The sequence below is a fragment of the Anomaloglossus baeobatrachus genome, chromosome 6 (genome assembly GCF_048569485.1).
Source record: "Anomaloglossus baeobatrachus isolate aAnoBae1 chromosome 6, aAnoBae1.hap1, whole genome shotgun sequence".
Lineage (NCBI taxonomy): Eukaryota > Metazoa > Chordata > Amphibia > Anura > Aromobatidae > Anomaloglossus > Anomaloglossus baeobatrachus.
This window is the reverse complement of record NC_134358.1, coordinates 369,216,464-369,242,523: the sequence shown is the minus strand read 5'-3', so window position 1 is coordinate 369,242,523 and position 26,060 is coordinate 369,216,464. Positions and strand designations below refer to the sequence as shown.

The 26,060-nt window shown below is 42.3% G+C and overlaps 1 protein-coding gene across 2 annotated transcripts in view; it reads right to left on the bottom strand.

Moving 5' to 3' along the window:
* The window catches only part of ADCY1 (adenylate cyclase 1), a 1,189,286-nt gene that overhangs the window by 27,957 nt on the left and 1,135,269 nt on the right, over window positions 1-26,060 (bottom strand). For both annotated transcript variants that reach the window (XM_075315022.1, XM_075315023.1), the window contains 2 exons: window positions 8,792-8,890; window positions 1,040-1,154 (listed from right to left, as the gene is read on the bottom strand). In XM_075315022.1, the coding sequence (XP_075171137.1) occupies window positions 1,040-1,154; window positions 8,792-8,890 (214 nt within the window). The remainder of the gene's footprint in view (window positions 1-1,039; window positions 1,155-8,791; window positions 8,891-26,060) is intronic.

The following is a 26,060-nucleotide window of genomic DNA, read 5'->3' as shown; positions in this document are numbered from 1 at the left end:
CACAATTAAAAACCAGAGGGCAACAGATCATGTGAAAATATAATTTTGGTGTCATTCTCAAAACCTTTGGCCATGACTGTACATAGCAATGTTAGCCATGGACAGCACACTGTCTGCATACTGATACCATCTGTGTGCTGTATGTGAATTGCACAGACCGATACACTTGTATTTGGAATTTTGATCTGTGACTTGATCAAAAATGGACAGGGCCTGTCAGTAAGAATGGAGATTTGAACAGCCCTATAGACTAATGGGTATGAGTTCTGTCTGTGAAAAAAACAAATACAACATGTGACTCATGACTGTCTGAATGAGGCCTTAAGACTAAACCATGGAGATTTAAAATTCATATTCAGCTTCTTCTAAAATTCTTATATCGCCCCATTGTGTTATTAAAGAAAAAAATAGATTCTTTGGATCAATGGCCATTCCTCCATCCTGCTGGCAGGGTGTCTTGCAGATGTTTCTACTTTATCTTGCCTGGTCAGTACCTGACCATTGAGACCAATCAGTGGCTATAGTGGTAATGCCTTTGTTTCGCTGTAGCCAATGATTGACTGTAGCACTGGGGTGATGACTGAGTAAGAAGAGGAGAAGTAGAGACCATAAAGTAACATGACGCGCAGAAAAGAGGAGTGGCGGGGTGTCTATAGGTATGTGTCATTTGTTAATTTGTTAATATAATAACACACTAGGCAAAACGTGGATGAAAATAAAGATTTTTAGTAACACTGAAGTGATGACATCATAAACACACATCCAAACATTGCTTTGCAGTTGAAAAAAACATATAGGAACACATTCCCTTATATTTCGGGTGCTCAGATATCTGCTTAGGAGAACATTTTTATGACAGTTTCCAACAGTAATCAGCAAAAGGGAAAATTCAAGCTGTTTCTCATTAGCAAAAATGCAATTTCAAGAAAAAGTCGGCATTTTTATTACCAAATAAATTTCAAAATATACTTTAAAAATAAAAAATAAAATAGATTTTAGTACAGTAGGTTCAAATGTATTTAATGTACTATAATCTTACCCACTCTCAGTACAAAATCATTATAAGACTGATAGTTGATCTCATCAAGGACATCAAACATCTCAATAGAAAAATCTGCCAGTGTGCTTAGATGAGCATAGATCGATTTTTTTGCCTGTAAGGAGAAAATCAATTATTGGATTAAAATGATATGAATAAAACTACAACGTTATAAATATTTAGGAGTATTTGACAAAAATGACATCTTTATCTCTACAGGTACAGGACATGCGAGTATGCTTCACTGCTAGTAGATAATCAATGAAGATATCCAGAGAGTTCAGAAAGTGTATTCCTGATGAAGAAGTCAGGAAACACATCAAGAAAAAAGCACATTTATGCTATAACACCCTGGACTCGCTGGTTATCTTCACTGACTATATACCGGCAGCACAGCATACCCACATCTCCTGTCCCTGATCTATATGGCAGAATCTCCATCCTGCGGAGCAGCAGAAGTCGGAGCTACACATTGGGTCAATAAGAATTGTGCTTTCTCACAACCCTACCAGGTGAGCCGGATCATATAACCATCAAACACTGTTGTCTGGATAACACCAAAGTGCGCTTCTTTTGTTCCTCCAGCTTCATCTTTGCTCATGACTTTTTTGAATTCTATTTCTCTTTTCCCATTTTGAAGCTGAGACATGGAATTTATGTAGAAATTGTGTAGGCTCCATCACTGATTTTATGCAACCAAAAACTATAGGGCCCCATAAACTATAATGGGTTCTTTCTGGTTTCCATAATATATCCACTTTAAAAAGAACAAAAAGCACAACATGCTGACTCCTTCACCCCCAGGTCATTTTCCATTTTTTTTGTTTTCTTTTTTCTTCCCCTTCTTTCAAGAGCCTTAACTTTTATTTTTCTGTCAATATAGCCATATGAGGGCTTATTTTTTGTGGGATGAATTGTAGTTTTGAATGACACCATTCATTCTGCCTGATATTGTACTGGAAAAAGGGGGAAAAATCCACATGCAGTGAAATTGCAAAAAAGTGCAATTCCACGATTGTTGTTTGGGTTTACTATATGGTAAAACTGAACTGTATGAGTTTGTCGATAACAAACATGTATAGTTTTACTTTTATATAAGTGGTGAATTCAGAAATTTGTCAACAAAAGGGATTGTGCTTTTGTCGCCATTTTCTGGGACCCGTAGTGTTCTCAGTTTCTAAATCTGATGCTCAGTAATGACTTATTTTTTGCGTCTTGAGATGACTTTTTAATCATATCATTTTTGGGTATATGTGATGTGTTGATCGTCTGTTATTGCATTTTAATGCAATGTTACAAGAAAAGAAAATCATAATTCTGGCATTTTGATTTTTTTTCTCTCTACACCCTTTGCCGATCAAATAATTGATCTTATATTTTTATAGATTGGGCATTTCTGAATGTGGTGATACCATATGAGTTTTGATTTTTTTATTGTTTTATTTTCAATAAGGGGGTGATTTGAACTTTTAGTTGTTTTTTTTCTTTCATAATTTTAAAAACTTTTTTACATTTTTTATTAATTTTACTAGTCTCCATAGGGGACTTAATACCTGCACTATCCAATCGCTTCTGCTGCAAAGAATGGTGCTTCAGCAACTCTCTGATCAGCAGATATGCTGTCCTCCTGTTATTGCCTACACTCTGCCGGTATTCACAGGAAGCACTTCATCATCTTCTCCATTGTCTGTCTTTGCGTATATCATACTGCACTTGATTGTCATCAGTGCAGTCCGAAGTTTGACACAATTTGACACATAGACATGTATGGGTGCGCATGATCCGAGACACTCTGCCAATCACAGCATAATACGTTTTTTCCTCAGTCGGATAAAAGCTGAGGATAAACTCACAGATCTGCTCTGCGTCATGGACTAACATTGGGCCTAGTGCAATACAAGGTTTTCTCTCATTGCATTCATCTGATTTAACCCTTCAAGACCATGGACGTATATATACGTCCTAGGTAGTGTCCCCCCAGTAACCGTGGGCTCCAGCGGCGAGCCCACAGCAATTCCCCCACATGTCTGCTGATCTGATCAGCAAACATGTGCTGCTTACAGATGCGGGTGGATCAGAGATCCACTTGCACCTGCTTACTACTTAGATTGCACTGTCAAACTCTGACAGCGCAATTGAAATGGCTGCGGTGGGGATCGCGCTGTTTGCCGCCGCCATCAGCAGCTCTGTGATGCATAGCTCTGATCAGCACAAGTGATTGGACTGCACAGTCATAAAGTCCCCTAGGGGGACTAGTAAAATCAATAAAAAAAGTAAAAAGAAAAGTTTCTAAAAATATAACATTTATAAAAACCTAAAAGTTCAAATCACCCACCTTTCACCCCATTGAAAAAAAAATACATGTATTTGGTATTGCCACTTTCAAAAATGCCCAATCTATCAATACATAAAATGAATTAACCTGATCGGTACACGGCATGGCGATTAAAAAGTTACAAACGACAAAGTTACGTTTTTTGGTCGCTGCAACATTACATTAAAATGCAATAACAGGTGATCAAAGCATCTCATCAACCAAAAATAGTATAATTAAAAATGCCAGCTCAAGACACAAAAAATAAGACATCACTGAGCCCCAGATCCAGAAAAATGAGAACGCTACAGGTCTCGGAAAATGGCGATAAAAGTGCAATTCTTTTTTGGGAACAACTTCTGAATTTTTTTTCACCCCTTAAATAAAAGTGAAACTACACATTTGGTGTCTACGAACTCATATCAACGTGAGGCATCACACTGACTCATCAGTTTAACCATATAGTGAACACGGTGAATAAAATATGCCAACAACAATCATGCAATTGCACTTGTTTTGCAATTTCACCATACTTGGAATTTGTTTTCCCATTTTCCACTACACTATTTGGCAAAACTAATGATTTCATCCAAAAGTGAAACTGATCCCGTAACAAACAAGCCCTCATGTGGCAATATTCATGGAAAAATAAAAACGTTATGGCTCTTGGAAGAAGGGGAGGAAAAAATGAAAATTTGCCACTGGGTGAAGGTGTTAAATGTAAACTAAGCCTTCTACAGTACACAGCAGAGAAACATATACAGTTAGGTCCAGAAATATTTGGACAGTGACACAATTTTCGCGAGTTGGGCTCTGCATGCCACCACATTGGATTTGAAATGAAACCTCTACAACAGAATTCAAGTGCAGATTGTAACGTTTAATTTGAAGGTTTGAACAAAAATATCTGATAGAAATTGTAGGAATTGTCACATTTCTTTACAAACACTCCACATTTTAGGAGGTCAAAAGTAATTGGACAAATAAATCAAACCCAAAAAAAATATTTTTATTTTCAATATTTTGTTGCGAATCCTTTGGAGGCAATCACTGCCTTAAGTCTGGAACCCATGGACATCACCAAACGCTGGGTTTCCTCCTTCTTAATGCTTTGCCAGGCCTTTACAGCCGCAGCCTTCAGGTCTTGCTTGCTTGTGGGTCTTTCCGTCTTAAGTCTGGATTTGAGCAAGTGAAATGCATGCTCAATTGGGTTAAGATCTGGTGATTGACTTGGCCATTGCAGAATGTTCCACTTTTTTGCACTCATGAACTCCTGGGTAGCTTTGGCTGTATGCTTGGGGTCATTGTCCATCTGTACTATGAAGCGCCGTCCGATCAACTTTGCGGCATTTGGCTGAATCTGGGCTGAAAGTATATCTCGGTACACTTCAGAATTCATCCGGCTACTCTTGTCTGCTGTTATGTCATCAATAAACACAAGTGACCCAGTGCCATTGAAAGCCATGCATGCCCATGCGAACACGTTGCCTCCACCATGTTTTACAGAGGATGTGGTGTGCCTTGGATCATGTGCCGTTCCCTTTCTTCTCCAAACTTTTTTCTTCCTATCATTCTGGTACAGGTTGATCTTTGTCTCATCTGTCCATAGAATACTTTTCCAGAACTGAGCTGGCTTCATGAGGTGTTTTTCAGCAAATTTAACTCTGGCCTGTCTATTTTTGGAATTGATGAATGGTTTGCATCTAGATATGAACCCTTTGTATTTACTTTCATGGAGTCTTCTCTTTGCTGTTGACTTAGAGACAGATACACCTACTTCACTGAGAGTGTTCTGGACTTCAGTTGATGTTGTGAACGGGTTCTTCTTCACCAAAGAAAGTATGCGGCGATCATCCACCACTGTTGTCATCCGTGGACGCCCAGGCCTTTTTGAGTTCCCAAGCTCACCAGTCAATTCCTTTTTTCTCAGAATGTACCCGACTGTGGATTTTGCTACTCCAAGCATGTCTGCTATCTCTCTGATGGATTTTTTCTTTTTTTTCAGCCTCAGGATGTTCTGCTTCACCTCAATTGAGAGTTCCTTAGACCGCATGTTGTCTGGCCACAGCAACAGCTTCCAAATGCAAAACCACACACCTGTAATCAACCCCAGACCTTTTAACTACTTCATTGATTACAGGTTAACGAAGGAGATGCCTTCAGAGTTAATTGCAGCCCTTAGAGTTCCTTGTCCAATTACTTTTGGGCCCTTTAAAAAGAGGAGGCTATGCATTACAGAGCTATGATTCCTAAACCCTTTCTCCGATTTCGATGTGAAAACTCTCATATTGCAGCTGGGAGTGTGCACTTTCAGCCCATATTATATATATAATTGTATTTCTGAACATGTTTTTGTAAACAGCTAAAATAACAAAACTTGTGTCACTGTCCAAATATTTCTGGACCTAACTGTATGAGATTATCTCAGCACAGGAATTTTTTTTTAAAAAAACACATCCAATTGTGGTACTAATTATAATCCAAATGCGTATTAATGAAAATAAACTGTTTGTGGGGAAAACCACTTTAAATTTTAGTCCAGGAGGACTGACTATTCTCATGTGTATTATTGATTTATGAAATAAAAATTAAAACTATGCTAAGTCTTTAAAGCCTTATTTAACTTTTACAAAAAAAATCTTCCAAATGGAAATGAAGGGTTTAAAAAATGAAATGATGCATACTGGCTGACTGCAACCTGTAGGAGATCCATACAGGCCGCTCCATTGGTCTTGGCCTTGATAGGAAATGAGGACATCCTGCCGTCGCCTAGTAGCTAAAGACCAGCACCATTGCTGAACTCATGTGGCTGTTGAGTCAGTGACTATGACTCATTTTATTGTTTAAAAGTCATCTTGTCCAGGCTAATAATATTGATGACCTATGATGATCTGATATGTGGGGGCCTAACTCCCACCAGCCTCACTGATCAGATATTTTAAGCTTCGGCAGACAGCCAGATAAAAACAGTGAACAGAACCAGAATAGCACAGCTCCTACTCACATCAATAAGAGCTGAACTGCTGTTCTCAGTCATTACACAGTGATAAGAGCTGTGGCATTCCATTAACTGTTAAAAATAGCTGATTGGTGGAAGTAACGGGAACTGGACACCCACCAATCTGATTTTCATGATCTATCCTATGGAGATGACTTCAGTGTCATAAGCCTGGATAACCACTTTGTACATGATTTCAGTTAGCACAGTACACTTTTGGTAGGTATAATTTGTTTTAAAATTTCTATATGGAGCCAACCTGTATGTGAATAAGGTATAAACTTTGACTATGAGAATAAATTAATTGAATTGTTACATTTCAGTGATAGTAATAAAAACATTAACCCCTTCACGACAAATGACATATATTTGCATCATCTGTCGTCTCTCTTGCTGAGCCCACATCTTTCCCGGTATATGACAGCTGATTATATCCTGCTGTAAATCTCTAATAGCGGGACTTAACAAGGGACAGCAAGGGGGAGTGTCATTCCCTGCTCCCATCGGCGGCCCTGTGATGTGACCGTGTGGCGCCGATTGGTTTTCATGACAGCCGGGGCTCAGCTGATAACCCCTATGTCTGTCGTAATGATTATCCAGTGAATGCTGGCTGTGAGCCGACATTCATAGGAGATTTTGATTTCTGGCTTACAGAGTATGGCTAATGCCCTGCCCAGTAGAGCAAAAGAGATCGCAGCTGCAAGTTCCCTAAGGGGATTAATAAATGCAATAAAGTTTTTAAAAATATGGGAACAAAATCCACAAGTTCCAATCACCCCCTTTTGCCCCATTGAAAATAAAACAATTTAAAGAAAATGCACATATTTGGCATTACTGTGTTCACAAATGTCCAATCTATCAAAATATAAAATGCAATGAAAAAAAAATAAAAATACCAGAACTGTTTAACTGGCCGCTGCAACATTGCTATAAAATAGAATAAGTAGCAATGAAAACATCACATCAACCCAAAACTGGTATGAGTAAAAACATCCGCTTAGGGTACAAAAATGATCCCTCCCACAGCCCCATATGCCAAAAAATTAGAACATTATGGGTCTCGTAAAAAGGCAAAAGCAACATTTTTTTTTTACAAAGATCTGAATTTCTTTTCAACAAAAAAACTTTACATTTGATATCTGTGAACCCGTACTGACCTGGGGAGTTATACTGGTCAGTTTTACCATATAGTGAACACAGTAAAGAAAAAAAGCAAATAACCATTGTGGAAATGCATGGTTTTTTTTGCAACTTCATACCCTTGGGTTTTTTTTCCGCTTTCCATTACATAATATCGTAAGATGAATGGTGTCTTTTAAAAGTACAAGTCATTCCACAAGAGACAAGCCTTCACACAGCTTTATTAACAGTATAAATACAAAGTTAGGGCTTTTGGAAAATGGGGAGGAAAAACAAAAGCACAGAAAAAAGCAAAAATGGAAAGCCATGGCATGAAGGGATTAAAAGGGTTATCAGCCATATACAAAACGGATTTTTGAAATTGGGTACATTGGGTATCCAAACCAAAAAGCATCAAAGAGTCTTTAACACTTTCACTGTAGGTAAGGGAAGGATCTTACTCTTGCAAATACTCTGAAACACACTGCAGATGTACTTAAATACTTGTCAGAGCTTTGGGGGATTAAAATACCTTAACATTTCCTATCCTGCTTCACTCAGGGATACATTTATTGACATTCTGGAAAATACCTCTGCCAAGTCCTTTTAATCTGGGAATGTTTGCTCCTCCTGCAGTCCCTCTTTCCATGTAGTCATATATAATGGCTTCTCACATGGGGAAACAATGTGCACATATAGTTTAGAGATGCTCCCAGCTTCACTCAGGAATTTTGCAGGTATATTCACAGAAGTATTTGCTAATCACTAATCACTGCTAATCAGTGGTGCCAACTTGACATTTTATTTTTTTATGGACACCTTATCAAAAAATCAGTCAGACAACGTTTTACGGACACATTGGAAAAGCATAAACCATTACGATTGTGTGATACAGCTCTGCAGTCTGTAATTCTGATATGAAGACGTCAGCTGTATTCACTGTAAACTGTAAAATGATGATAAATATACTCAAAAGATTTTGTGTACGTTTTTTCAGCTTCAAAAAAAATCGCACATGCCTAATTTTTTTTTACAAACAAAGCAAACAAGTGTCTTAATGTAATGACCAATCCTGGAATTTCTGGACAGTTGGCTAGTGAATGATAGCTGCTAGTGAATGGTAACACATAGTGTTGGAGTTACTGCTGAATCACAGAGAGAGCGAGAACTCAGGGAAAATATTCATTCAACATCTAAAATGATTTTGTGGTTTTGACAACTTTCCAGGGTGAAGCTGTGACACCAGCTAGTGACCACTACATAACAAGTGGACAAATTTAATATATTAAAATATCCTTATGAAGCAAGAATGATATTTTACCTTAGTTCCTGTTGTTGGAACCAGTCCTACAGCTCCCATATATGTACTTCCAATTGTCTTGATCTTTTCAATGTCTCTGTAGCACTCCTTTTCCATGAGCTGCATAAAAGCAAATATACTAAACATTGCAAAATTAAGATTAAGCGGTTATCACAGACCTTATTAATTGACTATTAGCCCCATATCTATTTATTTCTAGATCTATTAGCAATTTGTACTAAAACGTCTTTACAGTAGCGCTCCAAATCTGGCAGATTGCACGGGCATCTCCTGTGTACATCCTTCTTAACGACACTCTACAGGTTAATTTAGGTTCTGGTCTTAGCTTTAGCTGGGTCATTCCAGAAATGTGATTTTCATCTGACAAAGTCATTCTTATGTTGATTAGGTGGTATGTTTAGGTTTGGTGTTGTGCTGAAAGGTGAAATGCATCTTTATCTTTAGCAGAGGTCTGAAGGTTTTTATGCAACATTGACTGATATATGTAACTGTTTATAATTCCCTCCACCTTGACTAAAGCCCCAGTTCTTGCTGCCAAAAAAGAGCCCTAAACCATAATGCTGCCTCCACCATGCTCCACTGTTGGCATGGTGTTTTTTTGGTGATATGCAATGTTGACTTTAGACTAAACATACATATTGGAATTATGGCCGAAATGTTCAACCATGGTTTCATCAGACCATTACATATTTTCCAACGTATTTGGCTGGCTTGATGTTGGTTTTATTAAAACATAGCCAGTCTTAGCTGTTTTCCTTTGTAAGAAAATGCTTCTATCTTGCCTTCCACACAGGCCAGATATATGAAAAAATGCAGGAGATTGTTATCACATGAGCTACATTATCAGTTGTTGCTAGAAATTCTTCCAGCTCCTTTAATCTTGCTGTTGGCCTCTTGGTTGCCTACCATACAAAAAATCGTCTTGCCTTTTCAGCACTTTTTCCAGTTTTAGATAACATACTATAATGTTTTATTTAATCCACTTTTTGAACACCATTTTTACAGTGTTCCATGGTACAACCCTGTCCCAACTTGTAACTTTCAACAATAAGATCCCTTTGCTGTGTTGTAAAATGTTTATGGACCATGACTTTTGCTGTAAAATGCAACTAAGAAAATGTCAGGAAAATCCTACATAGAAAAGCTAAACTTTATATACGGTTAATCAGAATTACTATAAATGATGATGTCTGTACTGACCACCGTTTAACAAGAGTAAATATGATTGGCTATTTCTGAACTCAACTACATACCCAATTATACACTTACAAGGTGCTTACACTTATGCAAATACATTATTTTAGAGTTGTTATTTTGATTCCTCTCCCTCTCAAAGTGATTTTTGTTTATTTCTCTGTGGATTTGTACAGATTATCAGTGATATTAACCCCTTCACGACCGCGGGCAGTAACGTTACGTCCTATTTTATCGTGACTTAACGACCAGGGACGTAATTTTACTGCCTAAAGTTCATTTGATTGCCGTGGCCATAGCAACGGCTTTCAAATGATGTCCCCTGCTGTTTCTTACAGCAGGGAACCTTTGCTTCACCCCAGGGGGAGTGGCATCGCCACCCACCATCGACGATCGATGTGATTGGCTGTTCAAATCTGAACCGCCAACCACATCTTTCGCACTGATTTCGGTAAAAATAATGCCGGAAATAGTGCGATACTGTGACATCCGGCTATGAGATGCCGTAGCAGGTACAGCAGATCATTTCCAGCACTGTTTGGAGCGATCGTGCTATGACGCGCAATCGCTCCAATCAGTGTGCAGTGGGGCGATTTGATTTGCTGGTGGCCGCCCTCCCCAGGCCTGTGCTGGTCTGGGGACCCTCCCCCAACATGTCTGCAGCGTGCAGCACTGGCTGGTACTAGTGGTACCACGCCACCGCTGCTGCTGCTGTTACGTCACGGAGCAGGAGAAGGAGCGGTGAGTATTGTGCTCACCTTGCAGCCCCTGCACGCTCCTGTGATTGCTCCTGCGCGCTCTCGTAATGGCCCCTGCCCGTGCCCCCCCTGCTATCTGCCCCCCGACATCCCGATCTGCCCCCCCGACATCCCGATCTGCCCCCCGACATCCCAATCTGCCCCCCCGACATCCCGATCTGCCCCCCCCCCCGACATCCCGATCTGCCCCCCCGACATCCCGATCTGCCCCCCGACATCCCGATCTGCCCCCCAACATCCCGATCTGCCCCCCCGACATCCCGATCTGCCGGCCTCCCCCATGATCTCCATTCTGCAGCTCCTCCGGTATCTCCCTCCTCCTCTGCTCTCCCCCTCTGCTCTCCCCCTCCCCCTCTGCTGTCCCCCCGACGTCCTCTTACCTGTCTTCACGGGCCGATCACATCTGCCTCCATCGCTGGGTCCTTCTTCCTGGGTCTTCTGCTGAGCTGTCCAACTTCCTGCCTGCTGCTCCTGTAAAGCTGTTCCTCCTGCTAATCCTCTGGGTACTGTGAGTATAACTTTTTTTTTTTTTCTTTTTTTCCTCTATCCCCTGTCTATTTTTACACCTCATGCATCCGTGCGTCCCGTCGAGCGCTGATCAGGGATGCAGATAACGTATCTGCATCTGTGGTCAGTTTTCGGCGGGACTTTTTTTTTCCCGTATCCCCGACGCTTTTTGTATCGCATCAGTCCGTGCGTCCTGCCGAGCGCTGATCAGAGATGCACATAACAGATCGGCATCCCTGCTCAATTTTTGGCGTGACAAAAAGCATCGGGGATACAGAAAAAAAAGTATCGCATCTGTCTGTGCGTCCCGCTGAGCGCGGATCAGCATCCCTGCTCAATTTTTGGCGTGACTTTTTTTTTTTTCCGTATCCCCAGCGCTTTTTGTATCTCATCCGACCGTGCCTCCTGCAGCGGCCGATCAGTGCACTGCGTCTGTGCGTTTGAAAAGTCAAATGGCGTTCCTTGTCTTTTGAGCCCTGCCATGCGCCCAAACAATTGATTTCCACCACATATGAGGTATCTGCGTACTCGGGAAAAATTGCACAATACGTTTTATGGTGCATTTTTTCCTGATACCGTTGTAAAAAGAAAAAAAAAAAGCTACCTTGTTGCTGCAAAAATGTAAAAATAAATTAAAAAAAATAAATAATTTTCACGGTTCAACGTTATTAACTTTCAGTGGAGCCCCTGGGGTTACAAGGGGCTCACTAAACATCTAGATAAATTCCTTGAGGGGTCTAGTTCCAAAATGGGGTAATTTGTGGGGGAGCTCCACTGTTTAGGCACCATAGGGGGGGTCTAAAAACGTGACATGGCGTCCGCTAATGATTCCAACCAATTTTGCTGTCAAATGGTGCCCTTCTGAGCCACGCCATGCGCCCAACAATTACTTTCCACCACATGTGAGGTATCTGCGTACTCAGGAGAAATTGCACAATACGTTTTATGGTGCATTTTTTCCTGATACCCTTGTGAAAAAAAGCTACCTGGTTCAAGTAACAGTTCTGGGGTAAAACAAAAGAAAATTGTATTCATGGCTCAACATTATCAACTTCTGTGGAGCCCCTTGGGGCTCACTAAACATCTAGATAAACTCCTTGAGGGGTCTAGTTTCCAAAATGGGGTCACTTGTGGGGGAGCTCCACTGTTTAGGCACCTCAGGGGGTCTCCAAACGTGACATGGTATCCGCTAATGATTCAAACAAATTTTGCTGTCAAATGGCGTTCCTTCTCTTCTGAGCCCCGCCATGCGCCCAAACATGTACTTTCCACCACATATGAGGTATCGTCGTACTCAGGAAAAAATGCACTATAAATTTCATGGTGTATTTTTTATTGATACCCTTGTGGAAAAAAAATCTACTTAGTTGAAGCAACAGTTTTGTGGTAAAAAAAAAAAATTCTTTTCACAGCTCAACTTTATAAACTTCTGTGAAGCCCCCAGGTGTTCAAAGTGCTCACCAAACATCTAGAAAAATTATTTGAGGGCTCTAGTTTCCAAAATGGGGTCACTTGTGGGGGAGCTTCATTGTTTAGGCACCTCAGGGGGTCTTCAAACCTGTCATAGCGTCCGCTAATGAGTGCAGCTAATTTTGCGTTCAAAAATTCAAATGGCGCTCCTTCCCTTTCGAGCTCTGCCGAGTGCCCAAACATTTGATTTCCACAACATATGAGGTATCTGCGTACTCAGGAGAAAATGGACAATACATTTTATGTTGCATTTTTTCCCAATACCCTTGTGAAAAAAAAGCTACCTAGTTGAAGCAACAGTTTTGTGGTAAAATTTTTTTTTTTTCTTTTCACGGCTCAACGTTATAAACTTCTGTGAAGCCCCCAGGTGTTCAAACTGCTCACCAAACATCTAGAAAAATTATTTGAGGGCTTTAGTTTCCAAAATGGGGTCACTTGTGGGGGAGCTCCATTGTTTAGGCACCTCAGGGGGTCTTCAAACCTGACATGGCGTCCGCTAATGAGTGCAGCTAATTTTGCGTTCAAAAATTCAAATGGCGCTCCTTCCCTTTCGAGCTCTGCCGTGTGCCCAAACATTTGATTTCCACCACATATGAGGTATCTGCGTACTCAGGAGAAAATGGACAATACATTTTATGTTGCATTTTTTCCCAATACCCTTGTGAAAAAAAAGCTACCTAGTTGAAGCAACAGTTTTGTGGTAAAAAAAATTTTTTTTCTTTTCACGGCTCAACGTTATAAACTTCTGTGAAGCCCCCAGGTGTTCAAAGTGCTCACCAAACATCTAGAAAAATTATTTGAGGGCTCTAGTTTCCAAAATGGGGTCACTTGTGGGGGAGCTTCATTGTTTAGGCACCTCAGGGGGTCTTCAAACCCGACATGGCGTCCGCTAATGAGTGCAGCTAATTTTGCGTTCAAAAGTTCAAATGGCGCTCCTTCCCTTTCGAGCTCTGCCGTGTGGCCAAACATTTGATTTCCACCACATATCAGGTATCTGCGTACTCAGGAGAAAATGGACAATATATTTTATGTTGCATTTTTTCCCGATACCCTTGTGAAAAAAAAGCTACCTAGTTGAAGCAACAGTTTTGTGGTAAAAAAGTTTTTTTTTCTTTTCATGGCTCAACGTTATAAACTTCTGTGAAGCCCCTAGGTGTTCAAAGTGCTCACCAAACATCTAGAAAAATTATTTGAGAGCTCTAGTTTCCAAAATGGGGTCACTTGTGGGGGAGCTCCATTGTTTAGGCACCTCAGGGGGTCTTCAAACCTGACATGGTGTCCGCTAATGAGTCCAGCTAATTTTGCGTTCAAAAATTCAAATGGCGCTCCTTGCCTTTCGACCTCTGCCGTGCACCCAAACAATTGATTTTTACCCCATGTGGGGTATCAGCGTACTCAGGAGAAAATGCACAATATATGGTAGGGTGCACTTTCTCTTTTCTCCCTTGTAAAAATGAAAATTTTATGGCTAAAGTAACATTTTTGTGTTAAAAAGTAAAATTTTCATTTTTTCCTTCCACATTGCTTTGGTTCCTGTGAAGCACCTAAAGGGTTAATAAACTTCTTGGATGTGGTTTTGAGCAGTGTGAGGGGTGCAGTTTTTAGAATGGGGTCACTTTTGGTTATTTTCTGTCACCTCGGCCTCTCAAAGTCACTTCAAATGTGATGTGGTCCCTAAAAAAATTATTTTGTAAATTTTGTTGGAAAAATTAGAAATTGCTGATGAACTTTGACCCCTTCTAACTTCCTAACGGAAAAAAAATTTCTTTCGAAAATTGCGCTGATGTAAAGTAGACAAGTGGAAAATGTTATTTCGTAACTATTTTGTGTGACATATCTCTCAGATTTATGGGCATAAATTTTCAAAGTTTGAAAATTGCGAAATTTTCAAACTTTTCGCACAATTTCCTAAATTTTCACAAATAAACGCAAAAAGTATCGGCCTAAATTTACAACTGACATGAAGTACAATATGTCACGAAAAAACAATCTCAGAATCGCCAGGATCCTTTGAAGCGTTCCAGAGTTATAACCTGTCAAAGTGACACTGGTCAGAATTGCAAAAAATGGCCCGGTCATTAGGGTGTTTTAGTGGCCGGGGGTGAAGGGGTTAAAGGTGGAAAAAAATCTGAAATGATTCTTCTTGGTATGATTTTTTTACTTACAAGATTAGTAATGGGGGTCTTAAATCACAAATCACAGCTGTAATTAACCCCCTTATATTAGCCCAATTAATGCCGCACCAGGGCAATCAGGATGAGCAAGGTTAAAGGGAACCTGTCACCTAGAATATACGTTCTGACCTATCAGCAGACACATATTTGCCCTAATTACACCTCTCTACCCATCCCTGTGCTGTAAAATTGTATAATATGAAAGTAATAAAAAATGTTTTATTATCTTCATATTTCGTATGTAAATAGCAGGGAATATGGTCACAGGGGCGGCGCCTTGCCCTATGGACGTCTGCATACTGTGGGCGTGATACCTGCCCTGTGGGCGTGATACCATTGAGCGACGTCCCCGTCGTTGATTCTATCCTGCGAGAATTGCGGCAGGCTTCTCTTCCGGGTTCTCCTTGTCAGTTTCAGACGCGCACTGCGCATGAGTAGTGTGCGTCTGAAGCCGGCGATTGAACAGAAGCCTGCTGCAATGCGCGCAGGATAGAATCAGCGACAGGGGCGTCGCTCCATGGTATCACGCCCAAGGGCAGGCATCACACCCACAGTATGCAGACGTCCATAGGGCAAGGCGCCGCCCCTGTGACCATATTCCCTGCTGTTTACATATGAAATATGAAGGTAATAAAACGTTTTTTATTACTTTCATATTACACAATTTTACAGCACAGGGATGGGTAGAGAGGTGTAATTAGGGCAAATATGCGTCTGCTGATAAGTCAGAACGCATATTCTTGGTGACAGATTCCCTTTAAGTGCAGAAGTTGTCACATCTAATAGATGCAACAATTGTGGGCGACTGCAGGCTGCTATTTTTAGGCTGGATGACCCAATAACCATAGGCCTCCCTAGCCTGAGAATACCAGCCTCCAGCTGTCAGCTTTATGTTGGCTAAGTATCAAAATTGAGGGGGATCACATGTCATTTTATTAGATTATTCATTTAAATAATTTTAAAAAAGCCGCTTGGGTTCTGTTGTATTTTGATACATTGCAAAGATAACGCACACAGCTGGGGGTTACAGCCTGTAGTCGTCTGTTTTATCTGTGCTTTGTATCAATATACAGGGGACCCTACGTCTTTTTTTTATTTATTTTTACAATCCATTAGGGAACCCAGACAGCATCTGTTAGGTCAATCAATCAGAGACACTGCCAGAGATGGTGGGTGGGGGATGCAGTGAATATGTATGAGATGTAATGAGCAGTCTAACAGCTGCGTGCACAGAAACTGATAAGTATGTCCTACTTTAAACATTTTGCTTCTTTTCTTTCATTATCCGGGTGATTGAAACTGAACAGGAATTTGACATAGAGATAAAAGTTTGTGTTTGGGTCTGGAACCCAGACACCTGGTGTTCAGTATGAACCCTGAACTTTACAGTTCAGTTTCGCTCATCCCTAATCATGATACGATACATCTGGGTAACTGACGGCTGGTACCATTCTAGCTTATATTTCACAAAGTTCTTAATAGGCTCAGTGCTAGCTTCTGAAGGGTTTCTGCTTTTCTCAACTCAAACCGCACTGGTCTATAACAGCCCCAGCAGAAACTATGCACAGATTCTTGCAAGTGTCAATGGTTTTTTCAGTCAGCGCAAAGTCTACTCTAGTTCCTTTCATCAAGCCTTGGTAGGTATTAAAAAAGCACACTAAGTAACCCACAATGCAACTGTATCAACAGGCTTCATTACTTCAGCCAACTTCTTTTCTTGTGATGAACAAGTTACCTACTTTGACCTCCAGCCACCCAGGTTCCCTGATTGAAGGAAACCTGTCAGTTGATTCATGCTGTCCAATCCATGGGCAGCAGGATTCAGGTTTTGGCTGCACTATTGCAACAAGATGGATTTTTTTGCTGAAAAGCTTCAGTATTACAGAGAAAACATACAGTAGTATGAAGAGCAGGCCGAAATATAGGGAAATATTAGAATAGTCTGCTACCATCCTTGTTCAATTTCTCCCTCACTGCTCATGTTAATTGACAATTTGTTTCCCATGTATTTACCTTCGAGAGACCTGTCAATCAACTACAGTGGTGCCAGGGGAAGCCAGATGGGGGCAATGCTCGACTAGTCTCACCTTTCCCTATAGTCCTGGACCAGCTCCTCAAACTATGTTTTCTCTGAAACACCAGAACATTTCAGTGAGAAACATACATGGTTGCAGTCATGCAATCAGGCTCTGATTCATGCTGCCTGTGGTTTACAGAGCATGAATCTAGACACAGAATCCCTTTAACAAGCTGCTCCAGCCTCTTGCTCACCACATACCTCTAATGGACAAGCACCAATAGCAATTGTAGGTCTCCTATGTACCATTCAAAAACCATCTACCTTTAGCCCCTTGGTGTTAAAGCACTATCCTTTGTCAACTCCTCTCTGCCCCTACTATTCTTGTATGCAGTGTAGCAGCATTACAACACACAAGTTATATCAGAGATGCACTCCTCCTGAGCCTATGCTGAAGCATATTCTTCTGTAACTAAGAGGCAAAACATCAACAATTCTTCTGGCAGCTTCTATGACAGGTCATACAGATGCCTACCATGCAATGAAACTAGGAACTGCTTAGGGCAGGGTTGGGGAAACTCTAGCATATTCCCAGGGACTTAAGTGCTGGGTGAGCATACATTGAATGATTATGTCCTCACGGTAACCAGTGCCAGCATCCTAAGGGCGTACTTTGTAGCAAAGGTTAGCGCACAATGTGCTCCCATCCCACAGAGGAAGAGAAGCACAGTCCCATTGTCCCCAGCACTGTACATGCCCCCCAGTGCTGCGAGTCCCCCCCCAGTGCTGTGTGTCCCTCCAGTGATGTGTGCCCCATCCAGTGATGTGTGCCCCCAGTGCTGTGTGCCCCCAGTGTTGTGTGCCCCCAAGTGCTATGTGCTCCCCAAAGTGTTGTGTGTTCCCCAGTGTTGTGTGCCCCTCCAGTTCTCTGTGACCCCCAGTGCTGTGTGTTCCCCAGTGGTCTGTGCCCCACAGTAATTTCTGTGTCCCCCAGTGATGTCTATGCTTCCCAATGATGTCTGTGCCTTAACATCTCCTGTGATGTATATATGGACCCAGTGTCTCCTGTGATGTATATGCCCCCATTGTTTCCTGTGATGTATATGTCCCCAGCATCTTCTGTGATGTATAATCCCCAGCATCTCCTGTGATGTATATGCCCTAGCCCATTCTGTGATGTATATGACCCAGCCCCTCCTGTGATGTACATGTCCAATCCATAGCATCTCATATAATGCCCCAGCATCCCCTGTGATGTATATATATATAGGCCTCCAGCCTCTCCTGTGACTTATATGCTCTAGACCCTCCTATGATGAATAAGCTCCCAGCCCCACCTGTCATATATATGCCCCAGCCCCTCCTGTGATGTATATGCCCCCAGCCCTTCCTTTGATGTAAATGCCCTGGCCACTCCTGTGATGTATATGTCCCCAGCTCCTCTTGTGATGCATATTCCCCTAGCCCCTCCTCTTATGTATGTGTCCCAGACCCAGTCCCTCCTGTAATGTAGACGACCCTAGCATCACCTGTAATGTATATATACCCCAGCCTCTCCGGTGAGGTATATGCTACAGCCTCTCTTGTGATATGTATGCACCCAACTCCTCCTGCGATGCATATGCCCCCAAGCTCCACCTGTGATGTATAGGTCCCTAGGCTCTCCTGTGATGCATGTACACCAGACCCTCATATGATGAATAAGCCCCACCTGTTATGTATATGCCCCAGCCTCTCCTGTGATGTATATGTCCCCAGCCCTTCCTGTGATGTAAATGCCCTGGCCACCCCTGTGATGCATATGCCCCAACCCCTTCTGTGATACATATACCCCCCAGCTTCTCCTGTGATGTATATTCCACCAGCCCTTCCTGTTATACATGTGTCCCAGACTCTCTTGGGATGTATATGTATATGGGAGAGAGAGAAAAGAGAGAAAGGAGAAGAGAGAGAGGGAGAGAGAGAAGAGAGAAAGAGAGAGAGAAGAGAGAGAGAAGAGAGAGATGAGAGAGAGAAGAGAGAGAGATGAGAGAGAGAAGAAAGAGAGAAGAGAGAAGAGAGAGAGAAGAGGAGAGAAGAGGAGAGAAGAGAGAGAGAGGAGAGAGAGGGAGAAAGAGAGAGAAAGAGAACAAGAGAGAGAAAGAGAGAGAGAAAGAGAGAAAAAGAGAAGGAGAGAGAAAGAGAGAGAGAGAGGAGAGAGAAGAGAGAGGGAAGAAGAGAGAAGAGAGAGAAGAGAGAGGAGAAAGAGAGAAGAGAGAGAAGAGGAGAGAAGAGGAGAGAAGAGGAGAGAAGAGAGAGAGAGGAGAGAGAGAGAAAAAGAGAGAGAAAGGGAAAAAATAGAGAAAAAGAGAAAGAGAGAAAAAGAGAGAGAAAGAAAGAAAGAGAAAAAGAGAACAAGAGAGAGAAAAAGAAAGAGAGAAAAAGAGAGAGATAGCGATAGAGAGAAACAGATGAGAGAGAGAGAAGAGAGAGAGGGAGAAGAGGAGAGAAGAGAGAGAGAAAGAGAGAAAAAGAGAGAGAAAGAGAGAGAAAGAGAAAAAGAGAAAGAAAGAGAGAAAAAGATAGAGAAAAAGAGAGAACAAGAGAGAGAGAGAAAAGGAAAGAAAAAGAGAGAAAAAGAGAGAGACAGACAGAGAGAGAGAAATGAGAGAGAGAAGGGAGAAGAGAAATGAGAGAGAGAAGGGAGAAGAGAGAGGAGAGAGAGAGAGAAGAGAGAGAAGAGAGACAGAAGAGAGAGAGGAGAGAGGAATGCAGCTTAATTCCATGAACTGCTCAGATTTTAGAGGTGTGGCCTGTGGCTCTCAGCTGATGTCTGGCTCCTCCCCTCAGTGCATAATTAAAGTAAATTAAATTATAATTATAAATAAATAATAATTATAATTTATAAGTAAAAATAAATTAAATTCTTTACCGGGGCGGCCGCGACTTGAACTCGTGAACTAATGCTTCTTAGGCAGTAGCTCTAACCATTGAGCCACTGCCTCTAATGAGAAACATAGGAAGATTTGTTAATCTTGACCTCTGCATTGCAGAGTAAAGTCTCCGGTGACAGCGTGGCTCACTTCAGGTGCTGCGCGGAGAGGACACAGAGCGCTCCCTGTCATCTTCATGTAGCAGAGCTGATAGAGTCGTGTGGATTACTTCGGAGCTGGATTGTTGTTTGGGGATTAATAAAGAGGTAAATAAGGTGTTTTTTTGTCTTTCATTCCAAATAAAGGATTTTTCGCTGTGTGTGTTTCTTTACTTTCACTGACTGGTTAATCATGGAAGGTGTCTCGGGGAGACGCTTGTCATGATTAACCCAGTTATTACCTCGATTGCCACCGCACCAGGGCAATTCGGGATGAGCTGGGTAGAGTCCCGGGACTGTCACATCTAATGGTTGCGGCAATTCCGGGCGGCTGCTGGGTGATATTGTTGCCCCATAACGTGGCACTCCCCATCCTGATAATACCAGCCTCCAGCCGTGTGGCTTTATCCTGTCTGGTATTAAAATTGGGAGGGGAACCGCATTTTTTCTTTTTTTTTATTATTATATTTTTTTTTTTTTACTGCACGATATAGACCTGCCCGCCGGCGGCTGTGATTGGTTGCAGTGAGACAGCTATCACTTGTCATGGGGGCGTGTCTGACTGCAACCAATCATGGGTGCCGGTGTTTAGGGAAGGCAGGGAATACAAGATTGAATAATAAAGCTGCAGCCATTTTCAAAAGAGGAAAAGCCACCGGAGATTTGTGACAGCCATGCAGCGAGGCGCCCGTGATCGGTGAGTAGGAAAGAGAGAGGGATTGTGCTGGGGATGCAGGACGCATGCAGATACGCAACGTGTGCACATAGCCTTACTGTGAAAAGCCACACTTTTGGTTATCGAACCGTTCTCGAACGTTACTCGAACTGCCGAACTTTAAGCAAATCGTTCGAGTTCGTCGAACGACTCGAACACCGTCCAAAATCACTCAAACATCAAATTGGCGAACCGTTCGACTCGAACATCCCTCAACTCTAGTTTTCACACTTTTGCGGAGGTTGTCATTTGGGATTTGTTCATGCTTTTAAATGATTTTCTGATGTGTGTTTAGTGTCCTTTGGATTTAATAAAGATTGTTATATTTTTATCTAGCATTTCCATTTTCTGGTGTGCGCATCCATTATGTGGAAGCTTTTTTCTTCTTCTGTTATCATCATATTGGGATTATGCAGGATGCTGCACTCAGTTTTATTGATTTGGCCCTGGTGTGCACCCCTTTTTTGTATATATATTACCCATGTACTGTGACATCACTGTGTGTATTACCCCTGTGCTGTGACATCACTGTGTGTATTACCCCTGTACTGTGACATCACTGTGTGTATTACCCCTGTACTGTGACATCACTGTATATATTACCCCTGTACTGTGACATCACTGTGTGTATTATCCCTGTACTGTGACATCACTGTGTATATTTCCCCTGTATTGTGACATCACTGTGTATTATCCCTCTACTGTGACATCACTGTTTGTATTACTCCTGTACTGTGACATCACTGTGAGTATTAACCCTATATTGTTACATTACAGTGTATATTATCCCTGTACTGTGCAGAGTTTTATTATGGTTCCTAAGGCTATAAAGAGGGTCATAGTCGTTAGCATTATATGGGGGAGACAGATGTAAAAATTTATATTGTGTGTGGCGAGGGGCATGAAGGAGGACATTGCTACTTTAGGCCAAGTTCACACACTGCAGATTTTGGGGGGGGGGATTTGCGGTGTGAACCCACTGATCTTTGTGCAGTGGACTTTGCTCAGTAACAGGATGGTAGCTACTGTATATTCAGATTCTTGTGGTGATAATGTTTGGTCATGATGTGGCAACATTATTTTGCAACGTATATTGATATTATTAGCTTTGATATGGTGGGTGTTGTTCAGTAACACTATATCATAAGTGTTATTTGGTAATTGTATGACTAGTTTGTTGATGCTTTACTAAAAGGAAATGTAGATATTTATAGATTTGTAGTAATTCATTATTTTTATGGTAGCAGTAAATGTAAATATCAGCACTGAGAAAGGGGATAATACATAATTTTTAATAGAATTATCATTTAAAAAAATTGCGTAGTGCTGCAATTTATAAAAGAATTTTTTGTGCAAACAAATGAAACAACATTCATGTCCAAGAGGACCAACACAGATAGTGTTGGAGCCCCCCCAGTGGTGTCCGTCAGTAATATACCATATTCACCAGATGGACATCGAGGGGCTTCAACACCAAATCAGTGTCCAAGATTCATAGACACTGTAAAGTGATGACTACTATGAGCCGGGTAAGCAGAGCATAAACCTATAATCCTGTTAGTTAGCTTAGGGTCATAGGAGGATATATTCCAGTAGGAACCAAACCTCCCAAGATGACTCACCAGTGAAATGTACAGTGTGGGGTTAATAAATCCCCCAAGAAACAAGCTTTTGACCATACATGTACACACCAAAAATTACCAACCGTAACCTAACAAAAATCCATCCAAGATCACAGTGGTGTTTCCTGGATCTACTTCAGAGTATAGTTATGGCAGTAAACATAAAGGTATAATTATTACCTCTTGCTTATAATATCCGGTTCTTTAATACATCATACAATTGTACATAAAAAATTGATTGGTCTCACCCAGTTGTAGGTGCAGGTCAGTTGTTAGAAGAGGGTCATCAGGATAGATAGATCGGGTGGCTGTCCATGGCCGGGTAGGAGCTCTCTCCCTGGCAGGAACTTGCTGAACCCTCAAACCCCATTAGCTCCAGCCCTTACAAGGGCCGTCCCAAACTGACCCTGAATAGATTGGCCCTAAAAATTCATCACCATGGAACCTCCCGACGCGTTTCCTCCGCCAGGATTCATCAGGGGAGATACTGTAGGTGAAGGGCTAAAGAAACATGTGTAGAGACCCCAAAATACAAGTGGTCAGGCTCTAGGGTAACCTGCCACTGCAAGTGTCCACCATTAAATAGACCATTAATCGTTGCTCCAATCAGACAATCAAAAAAAACGCCAATTATACATCAAAACGAGTGTTTAAACTCACCTGTCTGTTCAAGGGGCAAGTAACAGGTTGCCATAGGTAGCCAAACATCACACAGTGTGGGGCAGTGCTGAGCGCAGCCATCTTGTCCTGCCCACCTGGGCATGTCATCAATCCCAGAATGCTACACACCACAGTGACTATGACATGCGTAGTGCAGGACAGTGCTGAATCAAAACACCGCCCTGCCCCCAAACACACGTCATCAATCCCATATTGCCTTGCTACATGGAGTGGACTGGTGCTGATTAGACAAAAAGCACAGCATACAACATCCAGTATAGGATCGCGCTGGGTGTGGGCATCTTGTCCCGCCCAGCTGGGAGCGTCATCAAACCCAGAATGCTCCAGGCGATGGTGGCTGTGACGTGCACAGTGTGGGGCAGTGCTGAACATCCTTACACTGTCCTGCCTCCAAGAGCACGTCATCAAGCTTAAAGCATCTTAGTGAATGAGGGGAGCTGGTGCTGATTAAACAAACAGATGCAGCCAGACGTACTGCCGTGCGATCAGCACAGATTTTAACCCCTGAGATGCTTAGTCTTAGTGAATGAGGGGAGCTGGTGCTGATTAAACAAACAGATGCAACCAGACGTACTGCCGTGCGATCAGCACAGATTTTAACCCCTGAGATGCTTAGTCTTAGTGTATGAGGGGAGCTGGTGCTGATTAAACAAACAGATGCAGCCAGACGTACTGCCATGCGATCAGCACAGATTTTAACCCCTGAGATGCTTAGTCTTAGTGAATGAGGGGAGCTGGTGCTGATTAAACAAACAGATGCAGCCAGACGTACTGCCATGCGATGAGCACAGATTTTAACCACTGAGATGCTTAGTCTTAGTGAATGAGGGGAGCTGGTGCTGATTAGAGATGAGCGAACCGGTCGCGGTTCGGCTCGAGGTTGGTTCGCCGAACGGACCTCCCGTTCGAGTTCGGTTTGTCGAACGTTCGACGAACCGAACTCGAACTGCATAGGAAACAATGGCAGGCAATCACAAACACAGAAAAACACCTAGAAAACACCCTCAAAGGTGTCCTAAAGGTGACAAACAACTCAAACACATTGGAAAGTGACAAGGACATATACTCATGCGAAAACAAAACAGCTGGACAAGGAAAAAGAGGAGGACACACAGATATAGGCATGGCACGCCCTTCTAAAATCATGTAAAACACCGCAAGGTGACTCCAAGCGGAGTCTCCATTTTTTCCAAAAATTGGGCCACACACACACCCACCCCTTCAGTGGCAGCAGTTGTGCCCCAGTTGTACACTTCACAGCTACATTTGCATCAAGCACATTCAAAAATACGCCATTCTTATCCATCCCCAGGATGACACCGGGGTAGGTAGCAAAGTCTTTGCTGACCCATGACTTGTTCATCTTGGCTTCTTTTAAAAACAATGTAAGCAAGGGTTACTCCAAGCGGAGTCTCCCTTTTTTCCAAAAATTGGGCCACACAGACACCCACCCCATCAGTGGCAGCACTTGGGCCCTAGTTGCAAACAGGATGTTTTGATTTGCATCAAGCACATTCAAAAATACGCCATTCTTATCCGTCCCCAGGATGACACCGGGGTAGGTAGCAAAGTCTTTCCTGATCCCAGCTCTGTTCATCTTGGCTTCTTTTAAAAACACATCAAGCAAGGGTTACTCCAAGCGGAGTCTCCCTTTTTTTCCAAAAATTGGGCCACACAGACACCCACCCCATCAGTGGCAGCACTTGGGCCCTAGTTGCAAACAGGATGTTTTGATTTGCATCAAGCACATTCAAAAATACGCCATTCTTATCCGTCCCCAGGATGACACCGGGGTAGGTAGCAAAGTCTTTGCTGATCCCAGCTCTGTTCATCTTGGCTTCTTTTAAAAACACATCAAGCAAGGGTTACTCCAAGCGGAGTCTCCCTTTTTTTCCAAAAATTGGGCCACACAGACACCCACCCCATCAGTGGCAGCACTTGGGCCCTAGTTGCAAACAGGATGTTTTGATTTGCATCAAGCACATTCAAAAATACGCCATTCTTATCCGTCCCCAGGATGACACCGGGGTAGGTAGCAAAGTCTTTCCTGATCCCAGCTCTGTTCATCTTGGCTTCTTTTAAAAACACATCAAGCAAGGGTTACTCCAAGCGGAGTCTCCCTTTTTTTCCAAAAATTGGGCCACACAGACACCCACCCCATCAGTGGCAGCATTTGGGCCCTAGTTGCAAACAGGATGTTTTGATTTGCATCAAGCACATTCAAAAATACGCCATTCTTATCCGTCCCCAGGATGACACCGGGGTAGGTAGCAAAGTCTTTGCTGATCCCAGCTCTGTTCATCTTGGCTTCTTTTAAAAACACATCAAGCAAGGGTTACTCCAAGCGGAGTCTCCCTTTTTTTCCAAAAATTGGGCCACACAGACACCCACCCCATCAGTGGCAGCACTTGGGCCCTAGTTGCAAACAGGATGTTTTGATTTGCATCAAGCACATTCAAAAATACGCCATTCTTATCCGTCCCCAGGATGACACCGGGGTAGGTAGCAAAGTATTTCCTGATCCCAGCTCTGTTCATCTTGGCTTCTTTTAAAAACACATCAAGCAAGGGTTACTCCAAGCGGAGTCTCCCTTTTTTCCAAAAATTGGGCCACACAGACACCCACCCCATCAGTGGCAGCACTTGGGCCCTAGTTGCAAACAGGATGTTTTGATTTGCATCAAGCACATTCAAAAATACGCCATTCTTATCCGTCCCCAGGATGACACCGGGGTAGGTAGCAAAGTCTTTGCTGATCCCAGCTCTGTTCATCTTGGCTTCTTTTAAAAACACATCAAGCAAGGGTTACTCCAAGCGGAGTCTCCCTTTTGTCCAAAAATTGGGCCACACAGACACCCACCCCATCAGTGGCAGCACTTGGGCCCTAGTTGCAAACAGGATGTTTTGATTTGCATCAAGCACATTCAAAAATACGCCATTCTTATCCGTCCCCAGGATGACACCGGGGTAGGTAGCAAAGTCTTTCCTGATCCCAGCTCTGTTCATCTTGGCTTCTTTTAAAAACACATCAAGCAAGGGTTACTCCAAGCGGAGTCTCCCTT